The sequence below is a fragment of the Lytechinus variegatus genome, chromosome 6 (genome assembly GCF_018143015.1).
Source record: "Lytechinus variegatus isolate NC3 chromosome 6, Lvar_3.0, whole genome shotgun sequence".
Classification (NCBI taxonomy): domain Eukaryota; kingdom Metazoa; phylum Echinodermata; class Echinoidea; order Temnopleuroida; family Toxopneustidae; genus Lytechinus; species Lytechinus variegatus.
Genome location: NC_054745.1, coordinates 6,450,896 through 6,465,500, shown reverse-complemented (window position 1 = coordinate 6,465,500; position 14,605 = coordinate 6,450,896). Strand labels below are relative to the sequence as shown.

Sequence of the window (14,605 nt, the reverse complement as noted above, 5' to 3'; positions counted from 1 at the left end):
CATCCGGTAAGCGATGCCGTTTTGAAGAACAATAGTTAGTAGTAGACTCTATATACTATTATAATCACATATAAGTATTTGTGAAATAATTCTAGAAAATGTTCTTTAAAGTTCAAGGTGGCATGGCTAACCGGATGTACGTAAAAACGAAGCGGTTCAAGAGTAAGGCCTATTGTCTTTGCTTTGTTGACCATTGGATTGAGGGATGGGAGATCAGTCTGGCAATATTTTCCATGTGCTATCTGCTCATCAATATCACATTTCTTTATTTGCCACCTAATCCAAAAATTAATTCCATTTTGCAATTGCAAGTAATGAAAACAAAATTGAAGACAGTTGTCTCGTAAATTGAAGACTTTCACTGAAATTACATGCAGTCGCCATTATTCTTACAAAAGTCTTGCATTATTATGACATTGCTCCAGTCTGATTCAATTATCAGACAAAAAAGTTTAGCTTAATCAATCCTACCCATTTTTCTTTTCTTTTTTTTTGTTTCTGTCCCTCATTTGCAGATACCATAATCTAAAGATGTCATTCAAGAGAGAAGGAGATGACGCTTCACAATTGAATCTTCTTAAGGTTTGTATTGCAGGTTATTAAATGAAAAATTAAGTTATCACGTTGTTTGTTTAGGCCTGTGTACAGTTTTCTATCATGATATAGATCCTATCGTAGTTTTTCATCTTTGTTTATTCATATTTATAAAGCCATTTGGAAACCAAATTTCCTTGTATGCATACATTTACTAATAAATAATCTTCAATCTCATTTTATATACAAGGAAAAAATGCACAGGGACTCAAGGATGATTCCGTCTGAACAAAAGAAGTATAAAGCGCTTAAGAAAACAAAGCAAAAAAAAGCCCTATATTGCTTGAAATTCCCCTTTAGGTCCAATGTAAACATAATGGTGTAGCATAATTTTGGCTGATTACCATGGGAGGAAATCCCAGGGGGTACATGTCCCCCTACTCAAAATAGTAAGGGGGGGGGGGGACACACTGTAAAATGTCCCCCTACTATTTGTGGTCTTTTATGATAATAAGAAATACATCATTCAAAATCGAAATAAAACATGTATTTTATGACGAAATGGGATTACCTTTTTTTGCTTGTCAAATTTATTTTCATCAAAATGACCTTAAATTTGAGGTGATAGCATTTTTTTTTTGCTTGTCAAATTTTCCAGCCATTGTCCCCCTACCTTTTGGGAGAGTTTTCTGCCCCTGGTCATTACAAAGTGAAAACCATGCTTGTACACAAAGTATTGTTTTTTCACAGACAGGCATACAGTGAAATAGGTATATCATCAATCTTGCAGGGAAAAGGGTATACTTTTCAATCCTATATCAACTTATCACAAAAAGTAGAATATTTTAAGCATTACTTGGTGATATCATGTTTGTTTAGGATACTCTGAAATAGGATGATCACTAAACTCTATTTTGAAAGTACATATTGTATATCGTAAGTTGATTTACGTAATTGATGAATTCTATATTTAAACCCTTCAACCCTATACACTTTACATGATTTTATTTTGTATTATTGTAATGAGATTGTAAATTAGACTTTTCAGCTCTGTTTTTTGCACATTTGTAGTAGTTGTTTTACATAATTGATGAATTCTATATTTAAACCCTACAACCCTATAGACTTTATCTACATGATTTTATTTTGTATTATTGTAATGAGATTGTAAATTGGACTTTTCAGCTCTGTTTTTTGCACATGTGTAGTATATACAAATAAATGAAATAATTATAAATGAAATTAATACAGTGTCCACCTTCTAATGAGTGTGAGATCCCCCACCCAGGCCTCGTAGAGAAAATGAAATCTTTATCTTAACCAGTGTGTCAGTGTTAAAAAGTTTAATATTATTCTTATTTGTGTTTTAAATTGTAGAAACGGAGAGTAGCTGAACTGTTGGCTAAGGATATCCCGGATGATGAAGCAATGCTTATGAGCAATGGAAGGTTGGTATGTCAGGCAAACTCAAATGGAGTCGAGGCTGGCCTCAAGGCCACTTTTGGTCGGCCTTGACCTCGAGCAAGAGAGTCAAGGGAACACTTTCTTCTGGAGAAATGACTCATGATGATTGCTAGTATGTGTTTGCCATTGTCTGATGATATATTGAATGCTTGGGAGTTTTATTGAATCATTTTCAAATTCCTGAAAATATATGTAGAATTTCAATATGTCAAATGACATGCAGGGAAGCTGCTTACTTTTCATGTCATAAAATAAAAAACTGAAATGTCCAATTCTTAGACTGATTTTCGCCAAACCAATGTCAAAGTGGTTTTTTTTATTCTAGCTTACATTTATTTACACAGATTTACCTTATGGTGAACTTCCCTAGTATGGCGTCCTGACGGTCCTGTTGTAAGAGAAAAACATGGTGAATGGTGAGAATTTTTGCTAAGAAAGCATGCATGCTTGTAAGCGAGCAACCAGAGGACCGACGGCTTAACGTCCTGTCCGAGATGATTAAGAACACTATCAGAACAAAGTTATTGCTTAATTACTGCTTTTTATCATTTGAATATCCAGGTATGCGTGTACGGTTTGCCATTATAAACCAGTCTTCGACACCGTTGATATGCTGACAGTTCACCGAGCTGGAAAGAAACATCAACATGGTATGTACTGTTTCAACCCTTTTTAATAGAAATGCGTTCACATACCCCTGTTATACACTGTGCTAAATATAACTCGGGTGTCTAGGTATATTATACAGATATTGCCTACCTAGAGTTTGAATATAACATTTCCTCTCTCCGATGGAGTTATATTTTTCCCAAGGAATTATATTTTGCCCGAAGCGCATACATCAAACTACCTGATTATGCAACTTGTAAGTAGCGGGTGATGTCACCTTAGTGAATATAACGCCGCAACTGACAATACGACGCAGTTATATTCACTGAGGTGACGTCAAAACCCAGAATATAACAAATGCGTTCCTCGCAGCTATGGTCACGTGATGGTGTATTGATCTATCACTGATTCAAATCTACTTAACCTATGTAATATAAAAAGTATTATTATACATATTTATATGTTTAGGTATCTATATTGAAAAAGAAGTATAAATGGTAATTGGTAATTTAAGCACTTCTAATTTGCCTTTTTTGTTTTGAAGCAACAAAAAAATCACTTTGCAAATAGTGTATGATGGTTCCATACATTAAAGCAATTACTGTTAAAGCTAAGTAAATATCTTTCAAAAAAAAACAAGGGAATAAGTATAAAAGGTATTTAATTATTCCAATACATCATTTAATTTAATTTTGTTATCCCTTTTTTCTGCAGCCACTGAAAATCATTTTGCAAAGAAGAGAGAGCTCGCTTTGCTGGTCAGAAAGAGAAGACAAGAAGAAGAGATTAAGAGAGAAAATCAGGAAGGAGTGAATCGGGTAATTATAAATACCCTGGCCATATGATCTAGGGGGTACATTGGGTGTTAGCACCCCCCCCCCCTCCTTTCGGAAAAGTAACTACCAAAGATAGGGCATTGTCGCCTGTTTGGGGAGTTCAAATGCCTTTGTGTTTAGAAAATTGTTGAGGTAATGGCCTTCCACATTTGATTTTGTTTGTTGACAGAAAACAAATTTTTCACAAGGTGGATCCCCCTAATAATCTTGTACAAACTTAAACATACAGTATCTGACATGCAGGTAGACTTCCATAAGTTGAACTTCTATATGTATATTCACCCAATTGAAGCAATATTTTTATCAGATTTTGCGAAGCATGTGTTGTATACCTCTTGTTTTTAATTTCGATTAAGTCAAACAATTTTCAATGATCTCAATAGAATAACGTTTAGGCAAAGTTACTTTTATGTTCAATGTACTAAGAGACTTTAGTTGAAGTTGTGAATGAAGGTGAGATGAATAGCACGATGACATCTTATCCAGAATAACAAAACAGGATAAAGAAATTATGAAATCATAATTTCACTTCTTATGTTTGTATGTTTTTCTCATGAAGGAAACTGAGCCATCCCCCCTATTGCTGAAAGTGGAAGCGGCCAAAAGACACACACTGCTGAAGGAAGCTCCATACAATCCATGCCATACACACAAAAATGAAGGGTGAGTGTACTTCCTAATGGGAGATTATTATCTTATTACAGAGGGGCTATTTCATTTCTTTCACAGGTAATTTGATCAGGGGGTTGTTATGAAAAAAGGGATAATACAATCTGTTGCATATTTGAGATGCATCACTGCTCTTTCACCGAATTCCCAATCTCTCACATTTGTGTGCCTTTTTGTTATAAAATGCAAGACTGATCGTTTATTCTCATTCTAAATGGGGACCCATTGGAGGTGAATTTCCTTACAAAATCAGACAAAGCAAAGACTTTCCAGTAATGACTATAGAAATCTATGAGTATTTGCCTGAGAGTCAAAGCAATACTTTTAGACTAGATTACATAAAATATATTTCAAATTTCAAGTTCAAACAGATTTCTTGGCTCCATCTTACATAGTTACGATTACTGTGATCAATCTCAAGTATGTGGATATCTATCAATGTCATATTTTTTTCTTCAGGGAATTTGCACCATGTCCTTTTAGATGTTGATGTACCTGGCTATCCATATACTTGAGATTGATTGGATCAATTATAAATTCATGTAGAGTCACCTGTTTCTACTTTTAATTCATTCCACAGACCTTCCAAGAAGTCTAAGAACAAGCTATTCTTCCAATCCATCCGGCAGATCAGTTCTTCCAATCAGACGGCAGGGAATTCAAATCTAGCCAATCAGGACCAAGATCTTTTACATTCTTCAAATGAACATGCTACAACTATCCCTACTCAACAGACTCCTCAACCAGGCTTTTCTAATGATCACCCTCATGGTACTGTTGCCAGCTCAACTACTGCTCCTCGAAAGGCAGGTCTCAAGCCTGGGTTCAAGTCTAACCTTCAGACTCGAGCTCCAGGAGTTTCTAGCTTTCAAATCAGACCATACGTTTCAAAAGCAAAGAAGAATGCAATGAATGAAAAAGCATGCTCTTCACAACAACCACATCATAAACCTAATTCAGGAAAGCCAGAAACAACCTCATCCCCAGGTTCCTACAATGAATCATCCCTTTCCGTTCAAGATCAAACGTATGGAGGTGAGGTTGAGAACTCGGTTGAATTCATAAGGGAATTCCAAAGTACACAGAACCCAGATGTTGATGACTATGCTAGCATTACCAAGCTTAGACAGGCCAAAGATGAGAGGATCACTAAAGGAATTCCAGGCAGCTCCTTTCAGAGGGAATCGCCATGTGGCAACTTGCAACAGGATACCAGGTTAGATGTAGATGTTGGAGAGAAGGGTTCGCGGCAACATGGACAAGGACCTGCACCGAAGCCTGAGTTTGTGAGGGGTTTCCAGGGGTGTAGCCAAGGGACACATGAACACCCTCAGGGTGTGAGGGGTATCCAGAGGTGTGGCCAAGGGTCTTCCCTGGAGCCTCAGGGTTTGAAGGATCTCCAGGACTGCAGAAGAGGGGCTAGAGTAGAAGAAGAAAGGACTAAACAAAGACCAGGACAGACAAAGCAGAAGAGCATATCAAAGATGACAGATGAAAAGAAGAAAGAACTCCAGAGATACTTAGAGCTTACTAGGTATGTATAAAATACCAAAGCAATGATCTTATAAAATATCTTTTTGGCATTTCACTGGATTCTATACCACATTTAGACGAAGTGTGAAATCATAAGTTTCTTTATGTGCACATAAAGTAAATTACGATTACACACTTCAGGAGTCTATGATGACACTTTTCCGGTTGATGAGTATCTTTAACAAGTGGAATGCCTCTGGCCGTCTCACCTGCATCACGCGGTTCAATATAGCAGCAGTGCTGACTTTGAATACTACTCTAACTCGCACAAGATGTTCAGTGATACATGGTTACTCTTATGTCCACTTTTTATGTACTAGACCAATAAACTAACAGAGATATGATGGTTATTCAACAAAAAACCCCAACATATCCAAAGTTCATTGACCTTACATGACCTTTGACCTTGATCATGTGACCTGAAACTCGAACAGGATGTTCAGTGATACTTGATTACTCTTGTGTACAAGTTTCATGAATCAGATCCATAAACTTTCAAAGTTATGATGGTAATTCAACAGATACACCCAATTCGGCCAAAGTTCATTGACCTTTGACCTTGGTCATGTGACCTGAAACGCGCACAGGATGTTCAGTGATACTTGATTACTCTAATGTCCAAGTTTAATGAACTAGACCAATAAACTTTCAAAGTTATGATGGTAATTCAACAGATACCCCCGATTCGGCCAAAGTTCATTGACCCTAAATGACCTTTGACCTTAATCATGAGACCTGAAACTGGCACAAAATTTTCAGTGATGCTTGATTACTATTATGTCCAAGTTTCATGAATCAGATCCATAAACTTTCAAAGTTATGATGGGAATTCAACAGATATCCCCAATTCGGCCAAAGTTCATTGACCCTAAATGACCTTTGACCTTGGTCATGTGACGTGAAACTCATGCAGGATGTTCAGTGATACTTGATTAACCTTATGTCCAAGTTTCATGAACTAGGTCCATATATTTTCTAAGTTATGATGACATTTCAAAAACTTAACCTCAGGTTAAGATTTCGATGTTGATTCCTCCAACATGGTCTAAGTTCATTGACCCTAAATGACCTTTGACCTTGGTCATGTGACATGAAACTCTAATAGGATGTTCAGTAATACTTGATTAACCTTATGGCCAAGTTTTATTAACTAGGTCCATATACTTTCTAAGTTATGACGTCATTTCAAAAACTTAACCTCAGGTTAAGATTTGATGTTGACGCCGTCGCCGCCGCCGCCGTCGGAAAAGCGGCGCCTATAGTCTCACTTTGCTTCGCAGGTGAGACAAAAATGGAGATGGAGAGTAGTAGGGTTGGGCTAGGGATGGAGGATGCGCTTGAATCATGTAGAATAGATGGAGGAAAGTGAGATAGACCAGTTCGTAGTTAATACTTCATAGACAATTTTGGTCAAATGACCTTTAATTTCTTTCAGTATGATAGGTAGATTTCAAAACAAGATATTACGTCAGCTTGCCTTACATTGCAGGATGAAGAAATTGAATAGACCAGGTGACTAGTATAGCACACCAATGAACACTTTATGAAGGTATTTGTTGCATTCCCACTTTGAATGCATAATAGGGTATGTTGTACAATGAACTTGGCAAAGAGTGAATTACCAGTCGTTCGTGGATGCGTTGCTGTTTTTTGTGGATGTAAATGAAAAACCCAATCCAAAAGAATATATGAATAATCAAGACATCAAATGTGGTACTTATCACATTAGAATTTAAACCACTACTAGTATGTCACTTTAGTACCAATGACCTTCCTCAGATCATGCGCAGAGAGGAACTACGAACTGGCTTATTGCTATGAGTGTTAGAGGAAGCCGCCAAGCCAGCATCCCCGGTTGTCTTGGGCACAAAAGCAGAATTAATCATTTGTCAACTTTTTTTTAGCTCATTGACTCACAGTCTTGGAGCTCCCATTGATTGTAAACTGAAATTGAATTGTTTGTTTTATCCTCCTAGTAATCCCATTCTTGCTTTCACTCGTGTTGTTATTGTTTTATTTTGTATCGCCTTTGTTTAAACAGTTCTGGCTGGGTCCAAGATAACGGAGGTAACTGGGTCAAAGGTCAGGATGTGGAGTTCGATTCGGATGAAGAGCCACCAACATCTTAGACCGTATGCTCTTGGACATTTCCCTCAAACGGATAGCAAGGTTCCTACTTGCTCAACACTTCTTCAATAGACAAAATACTGCTCTATAAACAACCCTCTGATTGAAAGGCGCCTAAGGCGGAAGTCTGAAGCAATCTGACGGTTGCAAGGTATATATCCACACGCTGTTACTCTCAACTCTGGTCAGGTGAATGAATACCTGCCATGATGCAGTCCTTGAAATAAGCTATAAAAGATGCAGGCTAAATCTGGGATGAATGGTATCCAAGTATTTGAAAATGCACAAGAATATACAGAACTATGTATTATTGTTCTTTGTGTCATTCTCCTTATTGCTATTGCATTATTATCCCAGCCATGGTATACCGGTAATATCCTTTAGCAAGAAATTTATCCACATTGGGCGGCACTCAACCCAGGTGAGGTGAATGGGTACCTGGCAGGATTATTTCCTTGAATGCACTGAGCGCTGAAAGGCAGCTCAAGCTAGGCCCGTTATAATAATCGGGTTCACGTGTACACGCACGGTCAAGTCAGTGCACGTGTACTAAATTCCATCACCGTGTACACGGTAGCATCTGCATAAACAAGCTCACAGCCTCACATTAAATCTTAGTTCTCAGACACTGCACATGTTTTATTTACTAATATGTCAACATATTTCAATTAATCCAGAGTGAGTTCACTTCCAAAATCGCCAATTTAATCCACATTCTTTCTGGAGACTCACGTTTTTGTACCACGAAATCGGCACGAAATGGGTCTGCTCCGGTCGCAAAAGCTCGAAAGCGTTGCTCAATCACACTCAGAGTCAATTTGAGAATCACCAATTGCGATAGCGATCATCGCTACAACTTACGTGTTATACGCTCGCACACAAGCCTACAAACAAACGCTCTTCAAATTGGCAACATAATAATGAAAATTAATCGATAACTTCAGTTACACTTATTCTGCAGCGATCTGTGCATGCATGTACGGTACAGTATACAAAATGCGCATCCACCGAGCGTCGGCGATAGCTAGGGCCCTGCACTGATTTTCTTTTGCATTCTTTATTAATTTAATGCGCTGCTAAGCCGAGTAAACTTTTAATTTGCACCAATTTTTGTGGATTGATACTTCAAACTTCTCAGGTAAGCTTTAAAACCGTGACTTAGACTATATAGACCCCTTTTTATGACATATTGATGCGGGTCCGTGTCGACATGAAAACAGAACTCGCTCTCACAGTGTTTACAACGTGTACACGACCGAAAAACACGCCGTGTACACGTGCATCAAAAATGGACTTTCAAAACGGGCCTAGCTCAAGCTAAAGCCGTTATAATAATAAGAATAACAATGCGACTCAGAATAGATTATTTCTAGTGGCGCAATATAAATGCCTATTGTTATTGGTAAATTTCCTTATTTGTTCCCTCAACTTATTAACAAGTAGGTGTGTGATATTATGTGCAGTAACAATGTCCACAAAGATGTGGAATTTCTATCATGGAGAATTCCTTCTTAACCCTAAATAGACTGGGCTATTTCGACGCCTAAGAAGATAAAATAAAATTCAGCCCCCCCCCTTATGATCTCGGCCGTCGATCGCGCGATCGCGACGAAAATTGGCACACGCGTTACCCATGGCATTATCTACAAAACTATAACATCAAATTCTGCAAAAAATCTCATATTTCATTAATTATGCTAATTTATGCGTAAAATCATAAGTTTGCTCTAATTAATAAAATAATGCCCCTGAAATGCTAATTTTTGTTTCACATACTCTAGATAGGCACCTGATCAAATTTATTTTAAAAAGATTTCAACATCACATTTATTTTCTTATGTATTCTATTGTTTTCTAAATTTCTTATGTATTTCTTTGTTTTTCGACTTTTTGTTTTTTCTTGTTTTTTCAATGGAAATTGTCGGGGACTTCATTTTGACCATAAAAAAGATAAAATTAATTGATTTTAAGCAGTAAAAGGAAAAATAATGATACATTTATGAATTTTGGCTAAAAACACTATTTGCATTGGATTTGTACACAAATTCACGTTTTTGAGTAATTTTGGGTCTGCATGCACTTACGAAATGTTGCATAATTTCTGAACCGCGTACCCGGGGGTCACAATTTTGGTCTCAAAAGTTGCGCGAGACTTGAAAGTAAAAAGTCAGCGAGCGACGCGGTCAAAAAAATTTGCGCGGCAGATTTATCGCGAAAAATGTCGAGGGGGGGCTGAATCAGCCCCCCCCCCAGTCTTTTTAGGGTTAAGGTAGAACCATTTCAACTTTCAAGATAAGGAATACGTCCATGATTTTCTTCTGAAGAACTCCATCCGATGAGGGCGGTAGATTGGGTCAACTTTATCAGAGATCACTTCCGACATTATGTGGCAGAGGTTTACGGCCATGGTTGACGCCCCAATGATGGAGATTTCGAGGTTGACGAGTCATTGTTCGGCAGATGGTGCAAGTACTACAGAGCCAACCCAAATGTCAGCATGCAGGAATTCATCCACACTAATATTGTGTTGACACTCGCATCGGCTTTTGATTCAGAACCAACTTTAGGTTTATCTTGCTCCGTGTTTACACGCTGTCACTGCTAGCGATGCAGAATTGGCTCCCGTGGCAAAACCTGAAATGATCCATGCAACAACAATATATACGTCATGATAAGGACAACGCTGGATATGTGCGCTTACAGGTACATCAAAATGGTAGAATAAATGAAATGCGCGCCAATTGCCGATGCTGAATCGGCTTTCTATTTGCACATAAAAAAGCCAATTCTGCATTGGCTTGCAGTTCTGTACCTACTTCTTTGGTGGTGCGAAATTGCCGGTTCTGAACCGCAAGCAGATGCAAGTTAATCACTTCTACATGCTCTACACGCAACAAAAAAACGCGTCTGCATCGGCTCGCGGTTCAGTACTGAATATCCTGCCTGAGGTTCAAGACCAAGGTCAAAGGTCATTTATGGTCAATGAACTTTGGCCAAGTTGGGGGTATCTGTTGAATTACCATAATAACTTTGAAAGTTTATGGATCTGATTCATGAAATTAGGACATAAGAGTCTTCTAGAAGTGGACTATTCTAGAAAGAATGATAATGTTCTATTTGAAGACAATACTAGAAGCTTCCATAATGGTGAAAATTTATTCATCTAAGCTGGCAGTTTCTTCAATCACTTCATCATATCACATCAGAACTCAGAATTTCACACCAGGATTTATGTCAGAGCATAGTTTATTTCCAACTGGAATACAACATTTATCTTCTGTAGAATTATTTACATGCCATCAATGAACCGTTTGCAGTTACTTTGAGAGAGGAATTTTCAGTTCTCATCAAGATCATCAACCTGATTTAATGAACGCTTTTCAACCCACAGATTACTGAAATTGACTATTAATCCTCATGAACATCGTCTTCACGGACATTTCAACTCGTTACAGTGACTCTTACTGTTCATCAGGCTTCAACATAAATTTCATGATCGCCATCATTGTGAACTTTAATTTAAGGAATCTTTGCCAACTAACTTGGATTTTATCTGAATGAAATACAGGACTATCATAACTTTGGATTGCACATCTAACTCTCCAAGACATTTAAGATGTTTGTTATTTGTTTTGGGTGTATGCTTGATCTATTTCCTGTAATAAAAAAGGGAAATCAAATCTAAAACTAAATTTTCAATGTAATTTGTTGCAGTACCGTAACAACAGTTGAATCTGCCTCATCTGGCATCCATATATAAAATGAATGATGGGGAAGTTTTCAGACCATGGCTCCTTTAGACATTAAAAGACTTGCCTATTATTTACAATATGGATAATCCAGAGCATTAATTACAAGAAATTGGCAGCATTGAAAAAAAAATATCTATGTTTATACTTGAATTTATTGTATGTTTCATGAAAATCTTGACATTTGATTAGCTGATAAACCATGTTACCATGGTAGTTGCAATGGTTTTAACTCATTATGAAGTGGGTGCTAGATCCCGCAAAGCATGCATGATTCATATATTTATCCTTCAGTTTTACCTAAACTTGACCAATATCAATCAGAATGAGTCCATGTAGTTTATATACTTGTATACTTATATATGGTAATTCAATGAGATTTGACAGAGGAAGGAGAAGAATAAGGAAAAGGAGGAGAAGAATAAGAAAGAGAGGAAGAAGGAAAAGTAAACTTCAGTTTCATTTAACCCAAGCTCATAATTTGGTGTGCATAATGGATCCTAGGAAGCCTATTGAGGTCAAAAGGTCAAAGACACAGTGACATGTTTTCATCTTACCCTTCTGCAGTCCTTGTAAATGCCACAACTTCAGTTTAACTTAACCTAGGCGCATATAATTTGATGTGTTTGATACTAGCATGGATCCCAGGAAACCTTTTGATTTTGAGGTCAAGGCCATATTGTCATGTTTTCATCGTTTATACCCTTCTAAAGTCTTTGTACAAGTAAACCCGATAACTTCAGTTTAACTTAACCTAGGCTCATATAATTTGTTGTGTATGATACTAGCATAGATCCCAGGAATTTGTTTGATTTTGAGGTCAGAAGGTCAAAGGTGAAGTCGCCACCTTCCACTTTTCTTGCTTGACCAATAATTCCATTTTCCATGTTACAGATGGGTGTATTTTAAAGCTCGCTTTACTTTAACGACACTCTTGTTAGGTGTATGAAAGCATTGATTTCACCACTGCAGGATTCATGCTATTTTTATTGTCTCACCTGCATAGCAGAGTGAGACTATAGGCGCCGCTTTTCCGACGGCGGCGGCGTCAACATCAAATCTTAACCTGAGGTTAAGTTTTTGAAATGACATCATAACTTAGAAAGTATATGGACCTAGTTCATGAAACTTGGCCATAAGGTTAATCAAGTATTACTGAACATCCTATTAGAGTTTCATGTCACATGACCAAGGTCAAAGGTCATTTAGGGTCAATGAACTTAGGCCATGTTGGGGGAATCAACATCAAAATCTTAACCTGAGGTTAAGTTTTTGAAATGTCATCATAACTTGGAAAATATATGGACCTAGTTCATTAAACTTGGACATAAGGTTAATCAAGTATCACCAAACATCCTGCATGCGTTTCACGTCACATGACCAAGGTCAAAGGTCATTTAGGGTCAATGAACTTTGGCCGATTTGGGGGTATCTGTTGAATTACAATAAAAACTTTAAAAGTTTTTGGATCTGATTCATGAAACTTGGACATAATAGTAATCAAGTATCACTGAACATCCTGTGCAAGTTTCAGGTCACATGATCAAGGTCAAAGGTCATTTAGGGTCAATGAACTTTGGCAGAATTTGGGGTATTTGTTGAATTACCATCATAACTTTGAAAGTATGTTGGTCTAGTTCATAAAACTTGGACATAAGAGTAATCAAGTATCACTGAACATCCTGTGCGCATTTTAGGTCACATGACCAGGGTCAAAGGTCAATGAACTTTGGCCATAATGGGGGTATCTGTTGAATTACTATCATAACTTTGCAAGTTTATTGATCTGACTTTTGAAACTTGGACCAAGTGTAATCAAGTATCACTGAATATCCTGTGCAAGTTTCAGGTCACATGATCAAGGTCAAAGGTCATGTGAGATCAATGAACTTTGGCCGCATTGGGGGTATTTGTTGAATTACCATCCTATCTCTGTAAGTGTATTGGTCTAATTCATAAAACGTGGAAATAAGAGTAACCAAGTATCACTGAACATCTTGTGTGAGTTATAGTAGTTTTCAAAGCCAGCACTGCTGCTATGTTGAATCGCGTGATGCAGGTGAGACGGCCAGAGGCATTCCACTTGTTCCTTGTATGGATTCATATTTCTCTTTTATTCCATCTTTTACAGAGCAAACTTCCTAATGGAGCGTGGTGCTGCTGGCCAGATACATGGAGGTAAAGCATTGTTTGCATTCCTGTTTAATGGATAGTTTTATATTCAAGCCGTCATGCTTTTATTTGCAGTGCATACTTGGCTGCTTGAATTGTGAAACCAGGTATGGTGGCTGGATGTTTGATGAACAAATACATGTAGTCAGAATTCATCTCTTCATCATTTTTATTGCAGGAACTATCTTTATTTGGTTAGTCCTGCAGGATTTAAAAACTTACCTGTATATAATTATATGTGACATGTCTGTATGAAACGACATGTTGCATAAAATCTGTTGTGGTCTAGCCTGAATAAAGCCAAATCTGCTGTATGCCGGTTTCCAATACTTGTTAAGTATCCTTAACACCCATGCTGAAACACCTTTCAGCCTCTGCATGCTTTTTTTTATTTTGCCCATAAATTTGTGAAAAGAAGGTAGTAATGTCCCTGTTTCATCTTTTTGTAATCCTTTGTCACTGTGTGAGTGGTTTAATGTTAATGAGGTTTGGGGCCTGGTTATTTGGTGTGTCTGGTGTACCTGGACCTTGAATGCCATGACAGGAAACCATTAGGGAGCTCACTGGCCAAGGTGTTGAAACAGTTCGTCGCACGCACCACGAACCGTCCTCTCTGCGCACTTCGATGCGAAAATTTGTTTTGCAGAAAACGCATTTAAAGAAAGCTTTTTAAAACCAGAAATAAGTACGACTACAAGGAGAGCCAATTATTTACCGGTGTCTAGTTCAAAAGTTCAGGTTCTAAGGTTTCATCCCGTATCTTTATATTTTCTTGAAATTAATTATTTACGCCATAGTGGGCATCGTAACAAAGAGGACGGTTCGTGGAATAGATACAGTGCGCTATTGCGCATCTTAGTGTGCAGAGAGGACGGATCGTGGTGCTTGCGAAGAGTTCATACCCTAGTTATA

The 14,605-nt window shown here is 37.6% G+C and overlaps 1 protein-coding gene across 1 annotated transcript; it reads left to right on the top strand.

The window, feature by feature from the left end:
• The first annotated feature begins 520 nt into the window (after window positions 1-520).
• Window positions 521-14,268, top strand: LOC121416925. The gene is made up of 8 exons (XM_041610457.1): window positions 521-582; window positions 1,912-1,982; window positions 2,560-2,648; window positions 3,322-3,425; window positions 4,003-4,106; window positions 4,693-5,646; window positions 7,687-7,923; window positions 13,653-14,268. Exons 1-7 carry the CDS (start codon window positions 532-534, stop codon window positions 7,772-7,774), a joined length of 1,461 nt encoding a protein of 486 aa, XP_041466391.1. The 5' UTR covers window positions 521-531; the 3' UTR covers window positions 7,775-7,923; window positions 13,653-14,268.
• Window positions 14,269-14,605: the final 337 nt, after the last annotated feature.